This window comes from Mus pahari, chromosome 3, assembly GCF_900095145.1.
Source record: "Mus pahari chromosome 3, PAHARI_EIJ_v1.1, whole genome shotgun sequence".
NCBI classification, from domain to species: Eukaryota; Metazoa; Chordata; class Mammalia; order Rodentia; family Muridae; genus Mus; species Mus pahari.
Genome location: NC_034592.1, coordinates 139595620 through 139616192, shown reverse-complemented (window position 1 = coordinate 139616192; position 20573 = coordinate 139595620). Strand labels below are relative to the sequence as shown.

Here is a 20573-nt window from a genome sequence, read left to right as displayed (position 1 = left end):
CTCTCTCTCTCTCTCTCTCTCTCTCTCTCTCTCTCTCTCTCTCACACACACACACACACACACACACAGGGTCTCACTGTGTATCACTCACTGGCCAACCTGGAACTCCCTGTGCAGACCATGACAGCCTAAAACTCACAACCATCTGCCTGTGTCTGCCTGTCACATGCTGAGATGAAAAGCTTGTACGCCCAGGTCTGATTGCCCTGTTTTCTAGTTTAGCAGTTATGTCAGCTTGCTGAAGAGGCCAATCATTTCAGTCTGGTAAACTGACTGACCACCAGCCACTTGCTCATGTGAACCTGCCATTTAGAGGAGCTTCAAGAGAGAATGGTGGAACCAACAAGCTATGTGCTTTTAACTGTAGCTCACTTAACCCATTGCTCGACAAAGACATGCACACCTGCTGGATGTGTTAGGGATAAGGGTGCACAGAGGAACCTATAAGGGTGGCGAGATGGCTCTGTAAAGTGCTGGCAGTGCAAGCATGGAGACTTGCAGTCAGTCCTTGCTCTGAGGAAACAGGAGGAGCCATCCCCAGGGGTTTGCTGGCCAGCTAGTCTAGCAGAATCAATGAGCGCCACATTTAGTAAAAGATCCTGTCTCAAAAAATCAGATGGAGAGTAATGGAGAGAGGCACTGAGATAGACCTCTGGTCTACATGTGAACAGACACCCCCCATGTATTCATACCTACATATATGTGTGTGCATACACACATGAGCACAAACACACATAAAAGGATGCTTATAAATTTTACTCATATAGGGTACATGTTGGGGGTCCCTGGCGGTCCTGCTGCAGACAGGGGCCATGTTGTTGTCTGTGGCCTGTGTAACCACTGAAGGCTAGGTGGATGGATGGCCATGGTCTGTGCCACTGCCTGAAACCATGTTGATGTCTATAATCTGTTTCAGCTGAGGGCGACATTGATGTCTGTACTCTTGGTCTATATATAGTCTTAGCTATGGTTGGAGACCATGCTAAGCCCCAGTGGAGGTCCTATGGACCTCCGTGGTCTATACTGCTTCTGAACCATTTTGACATTCATTGGCCAGACTGCCACTGGGAACTCTGCTGGTGTCCGTGGCCTGTGCGCCTGAGTCCATGTTGATAGCCACACCTGTGTTGCTACCAAGGGCTATACGGTATCCATGATCCGTGCTCCTTCAGAGGGCTGATCTGATGTTCATGGTTTGAGGTGTGATCAGAGACCATGTTAAGGTCTGTGGGCCATGTTGACACTGGAGATCACGTGGATGTGTGTCTGTGGTCCATGCTCCCGCTTACTGTAAAGAACGAGAAAGCTACCTTTGCTTTAGGATCAATGTCTGCAGACTCACAGTTAAGAAAGAGTCATGGGGCCAGATCAAGTGGTGTCAGAGAGCACAACCATCCGTAATGAGATCTGACGCCCTCTTCTGGAGTGTCTAAAGACAACTACAGTGTACTTACATATAACAAATAAATAAACAAATCTTAAAAGAAAAAAAAAAAAAAAAGAGCCAGGCAGTGGTGGCACATGCCTTTAATCCCAGCACTCGGGAGGCAGAGGCAGGCAAATTTCTGAGTTCTAGGCCAGCCTGGTCTACAGAGTAAGTTCCAAGATAGCCAGTGCTACACAGAAACCCTGTCTCAAAAAAAAAAAAAAAAGAGAGAGAGAAAGAAAGAGTCATAGAAGGCTTTTGTGACAGTCCAGCCTACTTTACCTCCCAAAGAGTACCAGCTTAGACAGGAAGTCAATGGAGAGAACGCTTTAAAAGAAATGTGATAAGGACGCTGAAGTGCAGCTCTTCACAGCCGATGACTTCTGGTAGGGATGCGGGTGGGGAGAGACTTCTCTTCTCTTCTCTTCTCTTCTCTTCTCTTCTCTTCTCTTCTCTTCTCTTCTCTTCTCTCCTCTCCTCTCCTCTCCTCTCCTCTCCTCTTCTCCTCTCTTCTTTTCCTTTCTCTTCTTTTCTTTTCCTTTCTTTTCTTTTCTTTTTTTAGGTTGGGCTGAGCCTAGAGAAATTTCAAACACTAGGCAAACTGAGTTATATTCCTAATCCATATCATACACCTTGAAAGTTCATTTTTTTCTAAATCGTTTCAGGTCTTTGAAGTTTTCCTTGATTCTCGGGAGCTCGGCCAGTTTATCATGACTATATTGGACAGCCTCAAAAATCTGCCGCATCCCTGTATCCAGCAGACAGCAGGAGACTTGCTAATAACTTTGGTGAAGAATGCAGAGGCTCGGTTTGAGAAGGTAAAAGCCAAGGGACACTTTCTGAGTCTGTGATGGCAGCTTTTCCCAACATCAAGAAAACTTGCCTAAATGTGACAAAGGAAAGAAATTTAATTTAAATTCATAGTCTAAAATACAAAAGGACAGAGCCAGGCCGCCGAAGCCTGATGACCTGGGTTCAATCCCCAGATCTCATGGAAGAAAAAGAGGACAGCACTGTCCTCTAACTTCCATACATACATACATATGTACATACATACATACATAATACATATATACATACATACATACATAGATACATACACGCTATGGCGTGTGAGCAGCTGCCCTTACATAAACACAACAATAATAATTCTTTTTAGTAAAAAGGACAGACATGAGTGTGGTGTTGTGCACCTAAAATTTCTGCACTTGGGAAGCTTAGACAATATCAAAGGGAAAGGCTGCCTTGGGCTATGTAGTGGATTCCTGACTGGGCCAGGCTACTAAGCAAAACTTTGCCCAAAAAACCATTTAATGAATCAACTATCTTAATTAAACATAGAAAGATACAGAAAGAGCTATCTGTGTAGCCACTGGCATTTTGCACTACTCATCATTTTCTTAAGAGTGATGTGAAGGGGTTCAGTGCCCAACACCGCAGCAATCTCAGCAACAAGAAAGGCCATTTTAAAATGATAAGAACCCATTTTTTAAAAAGCTATGAAAATAGCAAAGACATCTAGGCCTCAGAGGCGAAGCAGGCTATCTCTGAGTTTGAGGCCAGCCTGGTCTACAAAGAGAGTTCCAGGGCAGCCAGGGCTACACAGAGAAACCCTGTCTCAAAAAACCAAAAAGAAGGAAGAAAATAGCAAAGATAGAACAGGAACACTGGAGGAGAATGTCAGAAGGCTCCTGGATGGGTCTGGAGCCTTCAGTGGCCAGAAAGGTCAACTGAGAGAAGCTCTGATTAATTAATATAATTAATATATATTATGTTAATTACTATAACTAATATAATAAATAAATATATTATATTCTCACTATAGTGGTTCAACTGTATGAAATAATTACAGTAAATACACATCCTTAAATACATATAGGAAATCTGGGCACAGATCATTTTCTATGCTGGGCTTCCTGACTGACAGTGACAGCCAGGACCATGGTTCCCATTCTTTTTTTTTTTTTTTTCAGAGACAGGGTTTCTCTGTGTGACTGTCCTGGAACTCACTCTGTAGACCAGGCTGGCCTCAAACTCAGAAATCCACCTGCCTCTGTCTCCCGAGTGCTAGGATTAAAGGCGTGTGCCACCACTAACTGGCGGTTCCCATCTTTTTACCTTCCCTGTTCATGAGGCATTGAGGCAGGCACAGCTGAGATTTCGTGAGCAGACAGAGAAGACAAACCAGAAGAACGATGCCTGATTGAGGACAGGAAATCTTTCCCTCGAGTCCCCAGTAGGTTCCCCTTCATGTTTCTGTTGCTGGAATTGCATCCACAAACCATCCTTCAGCTAGTTTCTGGCACCCAGTAGTAATGATAGCCATTTGACCCAGGATGATAGTCAAGCGAGGGAGAAGTGGACCCAAGCCCTGGCTTCGGCTTCTGAAAGAGCTGAGAGAATGGTGGGTAAGGGCTCCCTCACCACAACATGGCAGTTTTGTTAGCTTTGTTTAAAAAAATCACTATGTAGGAACTGGAGAGATGGCTCAGTGGTTACAAGCACTGGCTGCTCTTCCAGAGGTCCTGAGTTCAATTCCCAGCAACCACATGGTGGCTCACAACCTATAAGTGAATCTGATGCTCTCTTCTGACCCACAGATGTATATGAGCAGATAACTCATACATTAAAGACAAACATACATACATACATACATACATACATACATGCATAAAATAATCATTGACCAAAAGTCAGAAAAAAAAAACCTTGTCTCCATTTCTCCATGATACAGCCGACACCTCTGTTTATATCTTTCCAAATCTTTCATTTCTTCCTTTGTTATTCTTTCTGTGGTGCTGGAATGAACCCAGGACTTTGTGCATGTCAAGCAAGCGTTCTTGCTACACCCAGCACTTCTTTCCCTTTCCCACCCCCTCACCCCTACCCCACCCTCCACCCCACCTGCTCCTAGCATTAAGAATCAAATATCAAACCCAAGTCCTTGTTTATGCTAGGCAAGTACTCTGCAACTGAACTACAGGTCCACCACGTTTTGTATACATACATTGGTATATACCACCTTTTGAGACAGCGTCTTTCTACATAGCCCTGACTGCCTTTGTACTCACAATGTAGACCAGGCTGTCCTGGAATTCATAGAGATCTGCCTGTCTCTGCCTCCTGACTGCTGGACCAAAGGCGTGTATCACCATGCTCAGCAGATGATTGGAAAGTTTTAACTGACATTTCTCCAGTGCTGAGGATGAGACCCCTGGCCCGATCCATACTGGGCAAGTGCTTTAGCAGTGAACTGAACCCTTAGCATTCTAGGCTTTACAAACTCAGAAATATTGTGTCTTCTGTCCCCTCACCTCTCAGAAGCTGCTACAAAAAAAAAAAAACTATAATTGTCCTGCAGGATAAAGGTCTTAGTGATGACTTTTTCCTTTTCAGGTGCCAGAAATAGTAGGTGTTATCTGTGCCAGGCTGTCAATAATCACCCTGACTAGTGTCCGGCAACAAATCATAAATACTGTGAGTCTGTTTGTCTCCAGACCTAAGTACACAGATACAGTGCTCAGTCACCTTTTATGTCATCCAGTACCGTATGACAGGTAACAGAACCTTGCTCAGCTCCTGTGTTACTGGGTCTACAACCCATCTCTGAGTACAGTGAAATGTGGTTGCTAATGAGACATCTGCAGAGCAGCGTAGATACAGACTGGTACCTAAGGAGAGTATTCTAAAGAACAATGGAATGGAGAGGAGAGGGGAGGAGACGGGAGGGGAGAGGAAGGGAGGGAAGAGGAGGAGAAGAGAGGGGAGAAGGGAGGGGAGGGGAGGAGGGGAGAGAAGAGGAGAGAGTCAGAGACAGAGAGACAGAGACAGAGGTGGTGTAGCAAAGCGATATGACCCAGTACCATATGAGACCTTGGGTCACATTGCTTCACAGTGTTTCTCTGACTCTCAAACTCTACATTGAAGTTGCTGCTAGACAGTTTCCTTCTGAGACTAAGTTCCAGTATTGTTCTCAGCCTGACTTTGCTGTGATGTTAAATTTGTAAATTTTTTTGGTTTTTTTTTTTTTTTTTTTTTTTTTTTTTTTTTTTTTTTGCTTTGAGAAATGACACGTTCCTTTAAAATCTAAGTCTGCACGGAGGCTTATGTATTTGTTTATTTGGAGTTGATGTTTTCCCATGTGAGGACCACAGACTGGATGGGATAGGTGTGTCTTTGAATGCCTTCTGTGAAGGTTCTGAGGGTTTCAGACATGACCCCTTCCTTCAGAGGAGCACATACAGAGCACTGACCAGCATGTGGAATACTGAGGAAATCTGTAACAAGAGGAAATCTAAGCTTTATAGGAGCTCTGGAGAGAAGCATGGAGAGGCAGCAGGAGGCCTGTCAGAAGAGGTGCCACTGGGGCTTCTCTTGAAGTGAGATGATAGTCAAGGGAGAGCTGGAGAGAAGGTCCCTGGCTTCAGAGAATGGCGCAGGTCTTCTAGGGTAATCAAAGTGCCTGGTTTATGCAGCCAAGGTGAATGGTGAGAGGTGGCATAGTGGGAAAGCAGAGGTGCTGGTAAGCTTGCGTAGGACCTGTTTAGAACGAGCTGTAGGTCAGTGCCAGGCAGGGAGAGCTCAGTTCCCGCTCTGCTGCTGGATGCTATGTCTACTGAAACCTGAAGAACTGAGCAGAGGAAAACCTCTCACTAGGTTGGATTCTGAACGGACTCTAAGAAAGTTGTGGTCACGGGAGGCGTGGGATGAGCCCTTTCCTTGACGCTTGCTATTCTGGGATTTGTAGGCATCTGGCTGAATTGTGGAGAGCCCTGGAGGTAGAGCTGTCCAACACGACCTGGGTCCTGTGGAGGCTCCTGAGGAAGCTGCAGAAGTGCCATGAGGGGCCCAGCCAGGAGAAGATGGCCTACGTGGCTGTTGCTGTAAGCCTTTCTCTGCCCTGTCGTGTCAGCACAGGGTGCTCCCCTCTGAGGATGACTGACCCTATCCAAAGGGTGATATTTTCAGTGTCATTCAAAGTTCGTTTCTAACACTTGTCTGTCAAGCTTTGTGTAGCTATCTCTATATTGGCTCTGACCTGGAGGAAGCTGGAATATGGTACAGTATAATACAGTGTGAACATTCCTACTTTTTTTTTTTTTTTTTTTTTGGTTTTTCGAGACAGGGTTTCTCTGTATAGCCCTGGCTCTCCTGGAACTCACTTTGTAGACCAGGCTGGCCTCGAATTCGTTAATCTGCCTGCCTCTGCCTCCTGAGTGCTGGGATTAAAGGCGTGTGCCACCATGCCAGGCTGAACATTCCTTCTTTTATCCTTTAAAAATTACCTAACATAATCTAAACTAGTGAAGAAAAAAAAATTAATGTAATAATATTTAGAATAGAAAACAATGGCCCTTTTAATTAGAGGTCCTAAAGCTTTCTATCTAAAAGAATGTTTTAGGGTTGTAGGCAATATATGTTTTAGGATTTATAGATCATGTATAATCTCTGTCACATAATCTTTTTATTAAAAAAAAATCTAAAAACCAAGTCATTATTGTGTGCCTGCCATCCCAGTGACGAAGGCTGAGGCAGGGACACTGAGCCCAAGAGCTGCAGACCAGACTGGGCAACTTTTTTTTTTTTTCAAAATGAAAGCCAACAAAACCTAACACTCATACATAGACAAAATTTTTAGCTCAGAACTGTTCTATCTCACGAATGAAGTTTCTAGAAATAGCTGTGCCTGTGTGTACTTGATATGTTTCCCCACCCTGTTTTTAGAAGCAGTCTTTCCTTTCTTTTTAGAGCTGTCTCATGTTCACAGCAAAACCGTACAGAAAGGTCGGAGGGTTGCTGGAAGCCCCTGGCCTCTGTGCACAGGGACTGCTTCCTACCAGTATACAGTTTCTACTTTTTGAGGCAGTGTCTCAAGAAGCTCAGGCTGGCCTCAAAATGTCCGTATAAGGAAGGGTGACTTTGGATCTCCTGCTTTGGCCTTCCAAGGGTGGGGATTCCGCCCACATCCGGCCCTCTGGCAGGCTGTGCATCTCACCTAATCTACTCTCCTGCTACTTTCGGCTGGCTCCCCTTCGTCTAGTTCAAGTTACTGCCATAGTATTTTAAGCTTTCAGAGTTCTTCCAGCATTTCTAATTTGCTATCGTCTACTCTCTTATTCTCTTTTCTTATGAATTTATGCTTTTTAAAAAAATTCTAAAATAGCTGAGTAGCACTCCATGATATAAATATACCACATTTTCTGTATCCATTCTTCTGTTGAAGGACATCTGGGTTCTTTCCAGCTTCTGGCTTATTATAAATAAGGCTGCTATGGACATAGTGAAGCATGTGTCCTTATTTCATGTTGGAGCATCTTCTGGGTGTATGCCCAGGAGTGGTATAGCTGGGTCCTCAGGTCGTACTATGTCCAGTTTTCTGAGGAACCGCCAGACTGATTTCCAGAGTGGTTGTACAAGCTTGCAATCCCACCAGCAATGGAGGAGTGTTCCTCTTTCTCCTCTTTCTTACACAATGGAGTACTACTCAGCTATTAAAAATGATGAATTCAGGAGCCAGGCATGGTGGCGCACACCTTTAATCCCAGCACTAAGGAGGCAGAGGCAGGCGGATTTCTGAGTTCAAGGCCAGCCTGGTTTACAAAGTGTTCCAGGACAGCCAGGGCTATACAGAGAAACCCTGCCTTGAAAAACAAAACAAAACAAAACAACAAAAAAATGATGAATTCATGAAATTCTTAGGCAAATGGATATAACTAGAAAATATCATCCTGAGTGAGGTAACCCAATCGCAAAAGAAAACACATGGTATGCACTCACTGATAAGTGGATACTAGCCCAAAAGCTCCAAGTAACCAGGATACCATTCACAGACCACATGAAGGTCAATAAGAAGGAAGACCAAAGTGTGGGTGCTTCAGTCCTTCTTAGGAGGGGGAAAACAAAATACTCACAGGAGCACACATGGAGACAAAGTGTGGAGCAGAGACTGAAGGAAAGGCCACCCAGAGACTGTCCCACCTGGGGAATCCATCCCATATACAGCCACCAAACCCAGACACTACTGTGGATGCCAAGAAGAGCATGCTGACAGGAGCCTGATATGGCGGTCTCCTGAGAGGTCCTGCCAGAGCCTTACAAATACATAGGTGGATGCTCACAGCCAGCCATTGGCACTGAACATGGGGTCCCTAATAGAGGAGCTAGAGAAAGGACTGAAGGAGTTTGCAACCCCATAGGAAGAACAACAGTATCAACCAACCAGACCCCCCAGAACTCCCAGGGACTAAGCCATCAACCAAGGAGTACACATGGCTCCAGCTGCATCTGTAGCAGAGGACAGCCTTGTCATGCATCAATGGAAGGAGAGGTCCTTGGTCCTATGAAGGCTCAATAGATGACCCAGTGTAGGGAAATAGAGGGTGGGGAGGTAGGAGTGGGTGGGTGGGTGGAGGATCACCCTCATAGAAGCAGAGGGAGGGAGGATGGGATAGAGTGTTTCTGGGAGGGAGAGAAACCAGGAAAGGTGATAACATTTGAAATGTAAATATCCAATAAAAAATCAATAAAAAGTTTTTTAAATTCTAAAATGTTACATTAGTGTAGTTTTAGAAGTTAGAGCAAATATGTGTGTGTTTCAGTCATGCAGTGCAGACTGATATAGGAGACGTGGGAGGGACTTGATAGTCTCCTTTCCAACTAGCTCTCAAATGAAGCAATGTTACAATGGCCACCCCTTGAGCAACAAGACTTTGCATTTGTCTTACTGCAGATCGGGAGAGCATGTTATTAATACATTGATACAAAAATGGATACCTTCCTGAGTTATTGCCTGCCACCTAAGGACCACTTTACTATTCCCTGTAGCAGTTATCACTGCAAGTGGGTAGCTGTGGGGCAGAGCGAGGGTTAGGACCACCAGGCACTCAGGCCTTCCCCATGCCTCTTCTGCCACAGGTGACCGATGCCCTTTATGAGGTGCTTATGGGGAACAAGCTCCGAGCGGCCGCATTCCGACTCTTTCCTCAGCTTTTGATGACACTGCTCATCCAGATTCACCACAGTATCGGCCTCACCATGTCTGACGTCAGCATCCCAAGTGGCCTATATGCAGAGCAGGAAATACCAACGGAGGTTACACCTTTGTGGTATTGCCAGTTGTGATTTCATTGATCTGAGTCCTGGGCAGTGTAGTAGTCTCAAGAATAGATGTGGTCCTAACTGTGAGTGAGCATAGGTCTGAAGTCCTCAAGACAAGCAAGCGACCAGGAGTCACTCTGGCTTTTGTTTGCTGCTTGTAGGGGCTTTTTGTTGTTGTTTTGTTTTGTTTTTTTATTTTTTGTTTTGGTAACAATGTTAAGTGGAACCGTACTATCTGGGTGCCTGGCAGATAGTGTGTGGTACTCTGCCAGCCCTTCTCTGATAGAGCAAGTCGAGACAAAACTGCTAAACCAGCCTCCCAAACTGGACGGATCCAGTGAGACAATTCCTGGTTTCTTGGATGTTCCTTGGAGATATTTTTAGTCCCTCAACAAGGTCTTTGTAGACATGTCTAGTGCTGCTGACACAGCTATTTTGGGAGGAAGAGCTATACTACGGACTTAGGACTACCCTATGCTTAGGACCAGGCTAAGTATCAGCAGGTCCAGGTGTAGTTCTCATCCATCAGTTTCATTAGTTGCACACACTGGGCCAATCCACTGTTCTGAGCTTTAGTTTCCCTTTCTGTAAGTGAGGAGATTGGACCAAGTTTTCTCCAACAGCCCTTCCAGCTCTGACACACTCCTGAAGCTATGTATAGGACAACAACTCACGAAGTACTTTGTAAGCTGTGGTGATAAATATGATGGGGAAAGTATAAATTGCATCTTTTCTTTCTTTTTTGAAACAGGGGCTCATGTCCTGAAAGCCAGCCTTGAGCTCACCCTGTAGGTTAGGGTGACCTCCTAGCTCCCACACATTGGGGGCCAGGCATGTGCTACCATGCCTGGTTTCTGCAGTGATGGGGCTTAACCTCAGAGCATAGAGCATGCTAGATAAGCATTCTACCAGCAGTGCCAAATCCAAATCAGTGGATCAGGCTAGATGGCTGGCTTAGGGGTTAAGGCCACTGGCTGCTCTTGAGGAGGACCCAGGGTAAGTTTCTAGCACCTACATGACAGCACACAACTGTCTATAACTCCAGGTCTAGGGGATCCAACACCGTCTTCTGGCCTCCATGGGTACTGCATGTATGTGATGCATAGAAATGCAGGGCAACTCACACATAAAATAAAAATAATAAATATTTTTTTAAAAAATGCAATGGGTATTTATTTAGTATCCCAAATCAGTTCCTAAATTATAGATCTCCTTGAGAAACAAAATCAGGTTGGATTTCGTTAGGCTGAGAATTTATGTAGAGGGCCTTTCCAGTTATTAGAACATGAAGCATCTTTAAGACCTCTAGAAAGGACTGGATTCCAGTCCAGCCAGTGGCTCGTCCCATTGAGCTGCAGGGCTATTCTCCCTACCTATGCTTGTGTTTGCTCACCTTAGCTTCGCCATACAAGCTACAAAGACTCTCCTCCTCAGAGCACTGTGCTGGCAGGAATTCAGCATCATGGAAAAGAGCGGCGGATGGGCCCTTCTAAAGGGAGAAGACCATCTTCAGGGAGTATTCCTCCTTGCCAAGTGAGAATTCCTGTTCTAACACGCTCATCCCCTCCTCTAAGCAGCACTGTTTTATCCTTTAAAAAAAATCACAGAAACTAAAACCATAACAGAGTATATAATATCTGTATTTTTTTCCTTTTTCTCTCCCCCCACTTTTTTTTCTGAGACAGGGTTTCTCTGGGTAACAGCCCCAGCTGTCCTGGAGCTCCCTTTGTGGCCCAGGTTTCTCTGGGTAACAGCCCCAGCTGTCCTGGNCTCCCTTTGTGGCCCAGGTTTCTCTGGGTAACAGCCCCAGCTGTCCTGGTACTCCCTTTGTGGCCCAGGTTTCTCTGGGTAACAGCCCCAGCTGTCCTGGAGCTCCCTTTGTGGCCCAGGCTGGCCTGAAACAGAGACTCCCTGGTGCTGGGGTTAAAGGCGTGCCCCATCAGACCCTGGCCTAATATCTGTAACTTTTTGATTCAAGGTCTCACTATGTTTCTGGTCTGGAACCCTCTCTGTACACCAGGCTAACCTCACATTCATAGTGATCCTCTTGCTTCTGTCTCCCAGGTTCTGGGATTAAAGGCATGCACCATCGTGCCTAGGCATAGTATCTGTAAATTAACCAGAAAAAATCTTCAAAAGTCTTGGCCCTGCCATGCCCTCTTGAATACTTGAAGCAACACAAAACCTCTGGAGGGCCCCACCCTGGGAAATCCCATCTGTGTGGAAGCATGTCTGCGAGGTTTCCGTTGCTGTGTTTTACAGTGCCTTGATGGAAAGAAGTCACCTCTTTGCATATAAGATCCTGTACTTGCTGGTCCCTTTGATTAACCGAGGGAATGACAAGCATAAACTCACATCTGCAGGCTTTTTTGTGGAGGTAAGAGTCCTGTGGATACTGGATTCAGGAAGTCTAGAAAGCAATGGACCCTCATCCCTAAGCTGTATTCACTGGGGTCAGGTTGTGACCACTCTAGGTTTACAGTAGATATTTCATCTCCATCCTATCCTTTGGAGAGTCTTTGCTCTCACCATTGCCGACAGTCTTTGTGTTCCTGCCCCCACCCTCACCTCTGTGCGGTGGCTTGATGATTTCAAAGGAAATGTAGAGTTGTTGGGAAGGTAGCTCCCTCCAGGGAAAAAGAGCTTCACAGTCATTTCTTGGGCGGATTTTTTGGGTTCTTTCAGCTCCTGAAGAGTCCAGTGGCCAGGAGATTGCCTAAGGTATACTCTACTATCCGCCTGAAAACCTGGCTGAATGAAGAGAGTAAGCTCTTCAGGATCCTTGCCCTGAGAGGACTGCGCAATCTTGTCAGACACCGGGAGATGGTAAAGGGACCCCTGACCACTGATTTCCTAGCTAATAAAGGAACAACCCCAAACATACCCTAGAAGCTCAGGGAGGAGGACCTTAGGGAGTACTGAGCAGGGGTGAATGTGGTGTTTTTTCACTGTATATCCACTTGTACCGTTCTAACTTTATACCTAGGAGTTATGTGGTAAAATAATTAAAAATTGAATAACTTTAGAATTCCAAGTCACAAATATGCATAATGCTTTGAAACTTGCATTTTGGTTGGGAGGTATGCCTATTGTTAAAACACAGCAGAGACCATCCATCTGCCCAGTGATCCATATACCATGCTGCCCTGGCATACTTGGATACTCCCAGGATATTTATCATCTAAGACAGAGCTCACTGTCATTCATGACGAAAGAAAGCTTATCTTCCACATATATCATTAGAAAACTATGCCTTAGCCTGGCAGTGGTTGCACACACCTTTCATCCCAGCATTCAGGAGGCAGAGGCAGGTGGATCTCAGTGAGTTCAAGGGCAGCCTGGTCTAGACAGTGAGTTCCAGGACAGCCAGAGATACACACAGAGAAACCCTGGCTCAAAAAACAGAAAGCTCAATCAGAAGTAACCCTGAGGCTTTTTGTCACTTGAAATGTTTTTATTTTATATATATGTAATATAATATAAATTATATTATATATACATGTATATATTTATACATGCAAAACACATATATTGAACATAAATGACAAATATTAGTATATGCTAACTTTTGTTGGTTGCATGCATGAACATTTGGTTAATATATATATATATATATATATATATATATATATACACACACACACACACACACACACACAGACTTACATATTTTTAAAATCTGGAGACTACTTCCTTGTAGGAGCACAGCTGGGAAAAATGTTTAAAGATCTTCAGTCAAAAGTGTTGACTTCCTATCAAGGGGTTTTCAAGCCTGTTTGAATACCTTCATGCTAGAAAATTCACTGTGTCCTGAGCTGGCCATTCCAGGTCTTTTGTGTTGGGAAAGCTTGTCCTTAAAGTAAAGCCAAGGGTATATTCCTGGACCCAGTCCCACCTCTGCTCTGTGAAGTACTTCCCAACAGCTCCTCCTCCTCCTCTACATATCAGGTGTGGCCATAGGAATGAGAGGGCCGTCCACCTCTCCACCTCTTCTCTGTCCTGGACTAGTCCGAGTACTTAAGTCAGGTGGAATCCCTCCATTTAGAATTATGTAGTGTGTAACCAGGACAGTAGTCATGGCTGCTTTTGAACACAGAGAGAAGACATCAAAAGCCTGCTGCCATGCATCTTAAATAGCCTACATGAGAACGATGAGAGGATCATTTTGTTGGCTATCCAGATTCTCCTGCAGCTTGTCAGGATGCTAGACTCCACCACCTTGGCTACCATGATGAAGACCCTGCTTTCCTTATTTGGCGATGTAAGACAATGAAAGAAAAGATTCTTTCCTAGAGGGTGGGTGCCTGCAGGAAGTAGATATTGAGACAGTATTAAGGCCATTTTATTTTACTTACAGGATAGAATTTTTTGTTTTTAGAGGCCATTGAGATCTTCACACTCAAGCCCCTTCCATATCTGTGATGTTCTATTTTTCTGGACTGGTGTTTTTTGTTCTTCAGACTTAAAAAATCCTAAGACATAGCCTGGTGGTGGTGGCACACACCTTTAATCCCAGTACTTGAGAGGCAGGACCAGGGGGGAATCTCTGATTTCAAGGATGTCCTGGTTCAGGACAGACATGGCTACACTGAGAAACCCTGTTTTAAAAAACAAACAACAAAAATCTTGAGAGACTTACCAAGCCCATGCTTTGTAGAAGGGGAAAGAGTTTGTTTTGTATAGGACATGGAATAAGAGGAGGAAGAGGGGGAGGAGGAAGAGAGAGAGGAGGAGGATGAGAAAGAAGTGGAGAAGAGAAAAGAGAAAGGAAGGGAGGGAGGAAGGAAGGAAAGAAGAGAGGAAGGGAAAAGAATTGGGTCAAAATGATGGACTGTACTTACATCCTTGTCCCAAATCACAAAGATTTTTTATCTGAAACACATAGACCGCAATGGCAGACGTTCTCAGTATATGCTAAAGTTAGAGCTTTGGGTTTCAGCAGCAGAGCTTATGTGAGTGATGAATAGCAGTATTGGGTACAAGATTTTTCAGGCACAGGCAGAACAATTCCATTTCTTGCTTGTACAGTTCAGAGAACAAAGGTACCAAACACAGGTCTTGCTGCCTCCCTCTGTAGTTCATTTCTTGCCCTCAACTACATGCAGTTAGATCGCTTCATGTTAAGATTGATACGAAGACTCCCCGGGATTCTTATAAGCTAGTATGAGCAAGGTCAGTGAGCTGTTTCCTTGTGAACCCTCCATCTTAGGTGAGACAGGACGTTCATTGTTTCTCCATGACTCTTTTTGGAGCATCCATAAAGGCTGTGAAAAACACAGAGAAGAAGAGCGTGGAAGGTCAAGTGCTGGAGAGCTTAGTCCCACTACTTCTGTTTTCTCAGGATGAAAATGATGAAATAGCTAAGGTAATGTCAATTTCTTAGCAGCCCTGAATAACTCTGAATTTAAATCCAGCCTTGAAAATAAGAGTTTATATCTTTAAGGGCACAAGCTTTACAGTCACACTTTTGCTCCTTATGTCCTCTGGCACAAAACTACATTTCAGTTATTTCCTTGAATAAACTATGGGAAATCACACTCTTCATATCTGTGTAGCAAAATATGATCTCGGGTGGTGGCCTGTGTATTATCACTTTGTAGTTTAGCACCGAAGTACATAGCACACAACTCAGCAAACTCAGAGTTAATGACAAACATGTTCTTTTCTTTCAAGGACTACCCCATGGCCTTGAGACATGCAACATGTTTGAATTAAGTTAGAGAGAGTAACCTCTCTGGACCATCTAGAGACTTAATTTCTCCTAAGCCCTCTAAGAGTTTTGCTGTAAGAATTGTGGTTTTCATGTAAGCCACCTAATATTAACAAGTCTGTTGAGGCTGGCCATAGTGCACAGATCTGTAATCTCAGCTACTTAGGAGGCCAAGACAGAAGGCTTTCAATTTCGAGACCAGTGCGGACAACTTAGTAAGATCTTGTTTCAAAGTAAGAAAGTAGGGCTGGTGAGATGAGTCAGGAGGTACATGTACTTGCTGCCATGCCCGACAGCTTGACTTCCTGGAACCCATATGTGAAAAGAGATGAACTAATTCCTGAAAACACACATAGAGAGGAAAACAGGAAGATAGGCAGGTATGTAGACAGACAGACAGAAAGTGAAGAGGTTGGAAGCATAGCTCAGAGATAGTGTTTACCTAGCACATCAGCACATATGAGATCCTAGATTCAACTCCCAGGACAGTAACACTCACTCATACACACACACACACACACACACACACACACACACACACACATACACACGTGTGCGCGCGTGCGTAAGTCTATAAGCTTGTTCAGTCCACTATGTTAACTGTGATACTTTGTAGCTTGTTCTTTGTGCCCTCCTCCCCTGCATAAAAATGAAAGTCAAATTTAAAAGTTTACAAACAGCCAGCAGTGGTGGCATATGCCTTTAATCCCACACTCAGGAGTTTGAGGCAGGTGGATCTCTGTTAGTTTGAGGGCAGCCTGATCTACACCATGAGTTTCAGGAAACATTTCAGATCCCAGTAAAGTATAGCTCAAACTTTGTCAACCAGGTGATGGGGAAATGTGATGGTTTGTATGTGCTTGGCCAGAGAGTGACACTTTAGGAGGGGTTTAAGATCCTCATCCTAGCTGCCCAGAAGCCAGTATTCTGCTAACAGCCTTCAGATGAAGATGTAGAACTCTCAGCTCCTCCTGCACCATGCCTGCCTGGATGCTGCCATGCTCCCGCTTTGATGATAATGGCCTTAACCTCTGAACCTGTAAACCAGCCCCAATTAAATATTATCCTTATAAGAGTTGCCTAGGTCATGGTGTCTGTTCATAGCAGTAAAACCCTAACAAAGACACTAAGCATATCTTTGTGGCTTACAGGTTCATGGAGGCATTGCTACCTCATCTCACCCCAACCTGATATCCCTTGGCAATCACAAAAGGTCCAGAGCTGCCAAGGCCCTGAGCTTATTTTCCTACAAACTTGAACAACTTCTAAGTCAAGCTCTTTAGAGAGGAGTCTGAGTGGAGATCTAGTGTTACACTGGGTTAGGACAGAACCGGTGCTATCTTAGCTCTAAGAAATGAAACAAACACAACACATGCCTGTTCCCAGAAGTTCCCAAAAGCCTGTCATCCTAAATGTTATCACTGCTGTAGTAATTCCTTCCTTTCCTTCCCCTCTTCCCTGTTCTTTCCTTTCCCTCACCTTTCTTTTGTGCTTTTTGTTTGTTTGGGGATAGGGTCACTAGTAGTCCAAGCTGGTCTCAAACTCCCTGTGTAGCCAAGGCTGGGTAGACTTGAATATCTGATCCTGGAGGGACTTGATTGTCCTGTGTCTGCCTCCCAAGTACTGGGTTTACAGGTGTATGCCATCAATGCCTGGCTTGTGGGGTGCGTGTGTGTGCGTGTGTGTGTGTGTGTGTGTGTGTGTGTGTGTGTGTGTATATGTGTGTTTGGCCTTTGTCTTCCAAGTACTGGAAGTACTGGATTATAGTTGTGTGCCACTACACCCAGATTTTTTTCATGTCTTAAACTTTATGTTGTCTATTTCTATAATTTATATATTCACTTAACATTGTATTTATGAGATTTTTATTGTAAAGCTGTAGATCATTTATTGTCAGTGTTATATGTAATTGCCTCATTTAATCTAAAATTTACCCCATTCTCCTCTTCCAGTACACATAGACAGTTTTCAGTTTTCGTGATTATAGTACTGCAATGAGCACTTTAATGCATGCATGTGAGAATTTCTTGAGGGAATAAAAACCTAGTGTGGAACACCTGGGTGTTGTAAATTTTACTACACATTTATGAAGTGCTACACAAAGGAGCTGAACTAATTCTTACTCTCATCAATCCCCAAAGACTTTGTTTGTTGTTGCTTTTTTTGAACAAGGAATGCTGGGATCACTATGTAGCCCCAGATGACCTTGAACTCACTATGTAGACCAGACTGGCCTCCTAACTCAGAGATCTGCCCTTTTTTTTTTTTAAAGAGTTTTATTTATTTATTATATGTAAGTACACTGTAGCTATCTTCGGATCTCATTACGGGTGGTTGTAAGCCACCATTTGGTTGCTGGGATTTGAACTCAGGACCTCCGGAAGAGCAGTCAGTGCTCTTAACCACTGAGCCATCTCACCAGCCCTGAGATCTGCCCATTTGCCTTGGCTTCCTAAGTGTTTCGATTAAAGGTATGCACCACGATGCCTGGCCTTAAAAGAATATTTTTTGACCCAAATATCTAGTGGCCCTGAGATAAGGTGTTGAGGGCTTCGGTGGCATTCTGAGAGCTTCGGTGGCATTCTGCGAGCAGTGACTAGAGAAGAGTCTCACTCGCTCAGTGGAATCCAGCCTAGAGCATGGGGTATATAACTTACCTTACCTGGGCACCACATCTTGTAGGGTTTCCAGAGACCAGTGGTTTCTACATCCTGTTCATCCTGCAGGTTTATGGCTCCTTTAGTGTCTTCAGGAGGAAGGCAGGATCCCTGTTCGTTCCCTTTCCTCATCTCACCCAGAGTAATTCTGAAACTTTCACATTAGACCTCGGTGTCAGTTTTACTAAGGAGATTTACTCAGTTAAAACATGTTTGAAAATACTGACCTATGCTACTCTTTCCCCAACAGGAGAGTAGACGAGTCCTAACTCTTTGTGCCCGGTTCCTGAATTGGAAGCTGCCCGGAGAAGTATACTGCAAAGACCCCTTATACATCAAACCAAATGAAGTTAGAAGGGTCTGCAAATTCTTTGTATGTGAGAAATAGTGACTTGCTTTGTTTGCTTGCTTTTCTGATAGCTTTTAGTGGAGACACATGGCACATAGGGAACATTTCCTACCCCCCTCACAGCGGGAGTCACTCCCCATGAACTGTTTTAGAGGTAGATCTTTTTCCTATAGTTCCCTCAATTAGTCACAAGTGCAGTTTTTCACACACATTGAGTGTGCCACAGTGTGCAAGTGGAGGTCAGTGAACAATTTTCAAGAGTGAGTTCTTGCCTTCCACCTTGGGAGGCAGGGTGTCTCCTGTCTGGATCTCCCAGCTCACTCTAGGAATGCTGGGATTACATATCTGGCTTTTGTGGGTTCCAGGGATCACACTTGAATCCTCGGGTTTGTAAGGCAAGTACTTTTACCCACTGGGCCATTTTACTAGCCAACAAGTTCACTACTATATATATTTCTTCATATATGCAAAAAGCTGGTGGTACAAGGTGTGGTCCACATACCTGTAAACAGCAGCATCGGGAGACTGAGGCAAGAAGCCCAGCATGTGTTTGAAGGCAAGTTGAGCTATAGAGTGAGACCTTGTCTCAAAACAGTAATAACAAAATGGCTGATAAAATAGCAAGCACCATTAGTTGTATCAGAAACTACAAGGTCAGGCTGACAACATCTAGTTGAAAACCTTTATTTGGAGCTAGGCGTGGTGGCTCACGCCTTTAATCCCAGTACTCGGGAGGCAGAGGCAGGTAGATTTCTGAGTTTGAGGTCAGCCTGGTCTACAAAGTGAGTTCCAGGACAGCCAGGGCTATATAGAGAAACCCTGTCTTGAANAATCAAAAAACAAAACAAAACAAAACAAAACAAAAAACCTTTATTTGGAGCCGGGCGTGGTAGCACACACCTTTAATTCCAGCACTCAGGAGGCAAAGGCAGGTGCACTTCTGTAACTTAATGGCCAAGCTAGCCTACACAGCAAGATCTAGGCCAGCCAGAGCCATACAGTGAGACTTTGTTTCAAAAAAAAAAAATCAAAAAAATCCACGTGAGCTGAATGGAAATAATCATGTGTTGTTTTTATGTTTCGAGCCCTTTGCCTGATAAACTGAATTGTTGTATTTTCTCTCAGCGCATGATAAGCCCTAGGCAAGGACTGCCATAGTGTATGACCTTACACAGGAAGAGGGCAACCTGTCACTAACCCTGAGGCCCAGATATAGCTTCTCCTCAAAAATCCAGCAGAGCCTATATAGCTCACATCAGGGGCAGGCTTGATTCAGGGTAGATTCAGAAGGTCCATACATAGTTTTCTAGAAACTGATTATAGTAGAACCATCTGGATCCCACGCTGAAGTCTCTGGGACTATTTCTAGGAATCTTCCACATACTTAAAACCCCAAATAGTCTCTTCTTGTCAAGCTTGTAGGGCTAGGAAGCACATCACAGTGCCCTTGCCTGTCTTCTTCCTGGGTATTAGGTCTCTGAATTCCAGCCATTACCCATAATTGATGCATTAATCACAGTATTTTCAACAAGAAATTTGGTGTCCCAGTGGATAAAAGTACAAATTGTCCATGTCAAATTGTAGTCTCTATGAGAAACAATTCTTGTTTCCTTTCCTGTTCTTGTCCTTCCAAGAGGCCCTTGAAAGGTGTACGCATTCACCCAGACAGCAAAACATCCTTTGTGTAGCAGGTTACAGCAATCCAGTTTTAAAACTCCCAGTTTAGAAACTTGCAAACTCTTAAGGGGACTGAAAACTTGTAAAGAACTAAAATAGAAAGCCCAAGTGGAAAATAAGTCTGTGCCAAGACAGAGAGCCCCAGAGCAGGGCTGACCGGGAAGTTAAAGCTGAAGGTAGCATTTAGAGTTGAGATGACAGACAGGTGCAGAGGAGCCAGGGTGACGACATACGGTGTCATGGACAGGGGTGCACGTGGGTATCCTGAGGACTTCATGGTGCAGGGCTTACTGTCACGGTGAAGAGTCACTGTGACATTCACTGCAGGGGCGGCACTGCTGTACTCACTGCTGCTTTGTTGCTCTGTGGACTCTTTCCCATCAACATAGGGAGAAAAAAGCAAGGGGAAGATCGACATCCTAGACCAAACACTAACCTATTCCAAGGATCCAAAACTTCCCATCAGAAGAACAGCTGTCTTGTTTGTAGGTAAAAGAAACCCTTTCATTTGTAAAGCTACCATTATCCATACCTTCCCCCGGGGTTGAACATCCCCATCCTTTTCTTTCTTTTCTTTTCTTTCTTTCTTTCTTTCTTTCTTTCTTTCTTTCTTTCTTTCTTTCTTTCTTTCTTTCTGTCTGTCTGTCTGTCTGTCTG

The 20573-nt window shown here is 44.3% G+C and overlaps 1 protein-coding gene across 1 annotated transcript in view; it reads left to right on the top strand.

Annotated features, from left to right (window-relative positions):
• The window catches only part of Mroh8 (maestro heat like repeat family member 8), a 77458-nt gene that overhangs the window by 49650 nt on the left and 7235 nt on the right, over nucleotides 1-20573 (top strand). The window contains exons 12-20 of the mRNA XM_029536665.1: nucleotides 2092-2244; nucleotides 4823-4983; nucleotides 6174-6309; nucleotides 9341-9531; nucleotides 10922-11056; nucleotides 11786-11900; nucleotides 12209-12349; nucleotides 18141-18263; nucleotides 20306-20405. Of these exons, the coding sequence (XP_029392525.1) occupies nucleotides 2092-2244; nucleotides 4823-4983; nucleotides 6174-6309; nucleotides 9341-9531; nucleotides 10922-11056; nucleotides 11786-11900; nucleotides 12209-12349; nucleotides 18141-18263; nucleotides 20306-20405 (1255 nt within the window). The remainder of the gene's footprint in view (nucleotides 1-2091; nucleotides 2245-4822; nucleotides 4984-6173; nucleotides 6310-9340; nucleotides 9532-10921; nucleotides 11057-11785; nucleotides 11901-12208; nucleotides 12350-18140; nucleotides 18264-20305; nucleotides 20406-20573) is intronic.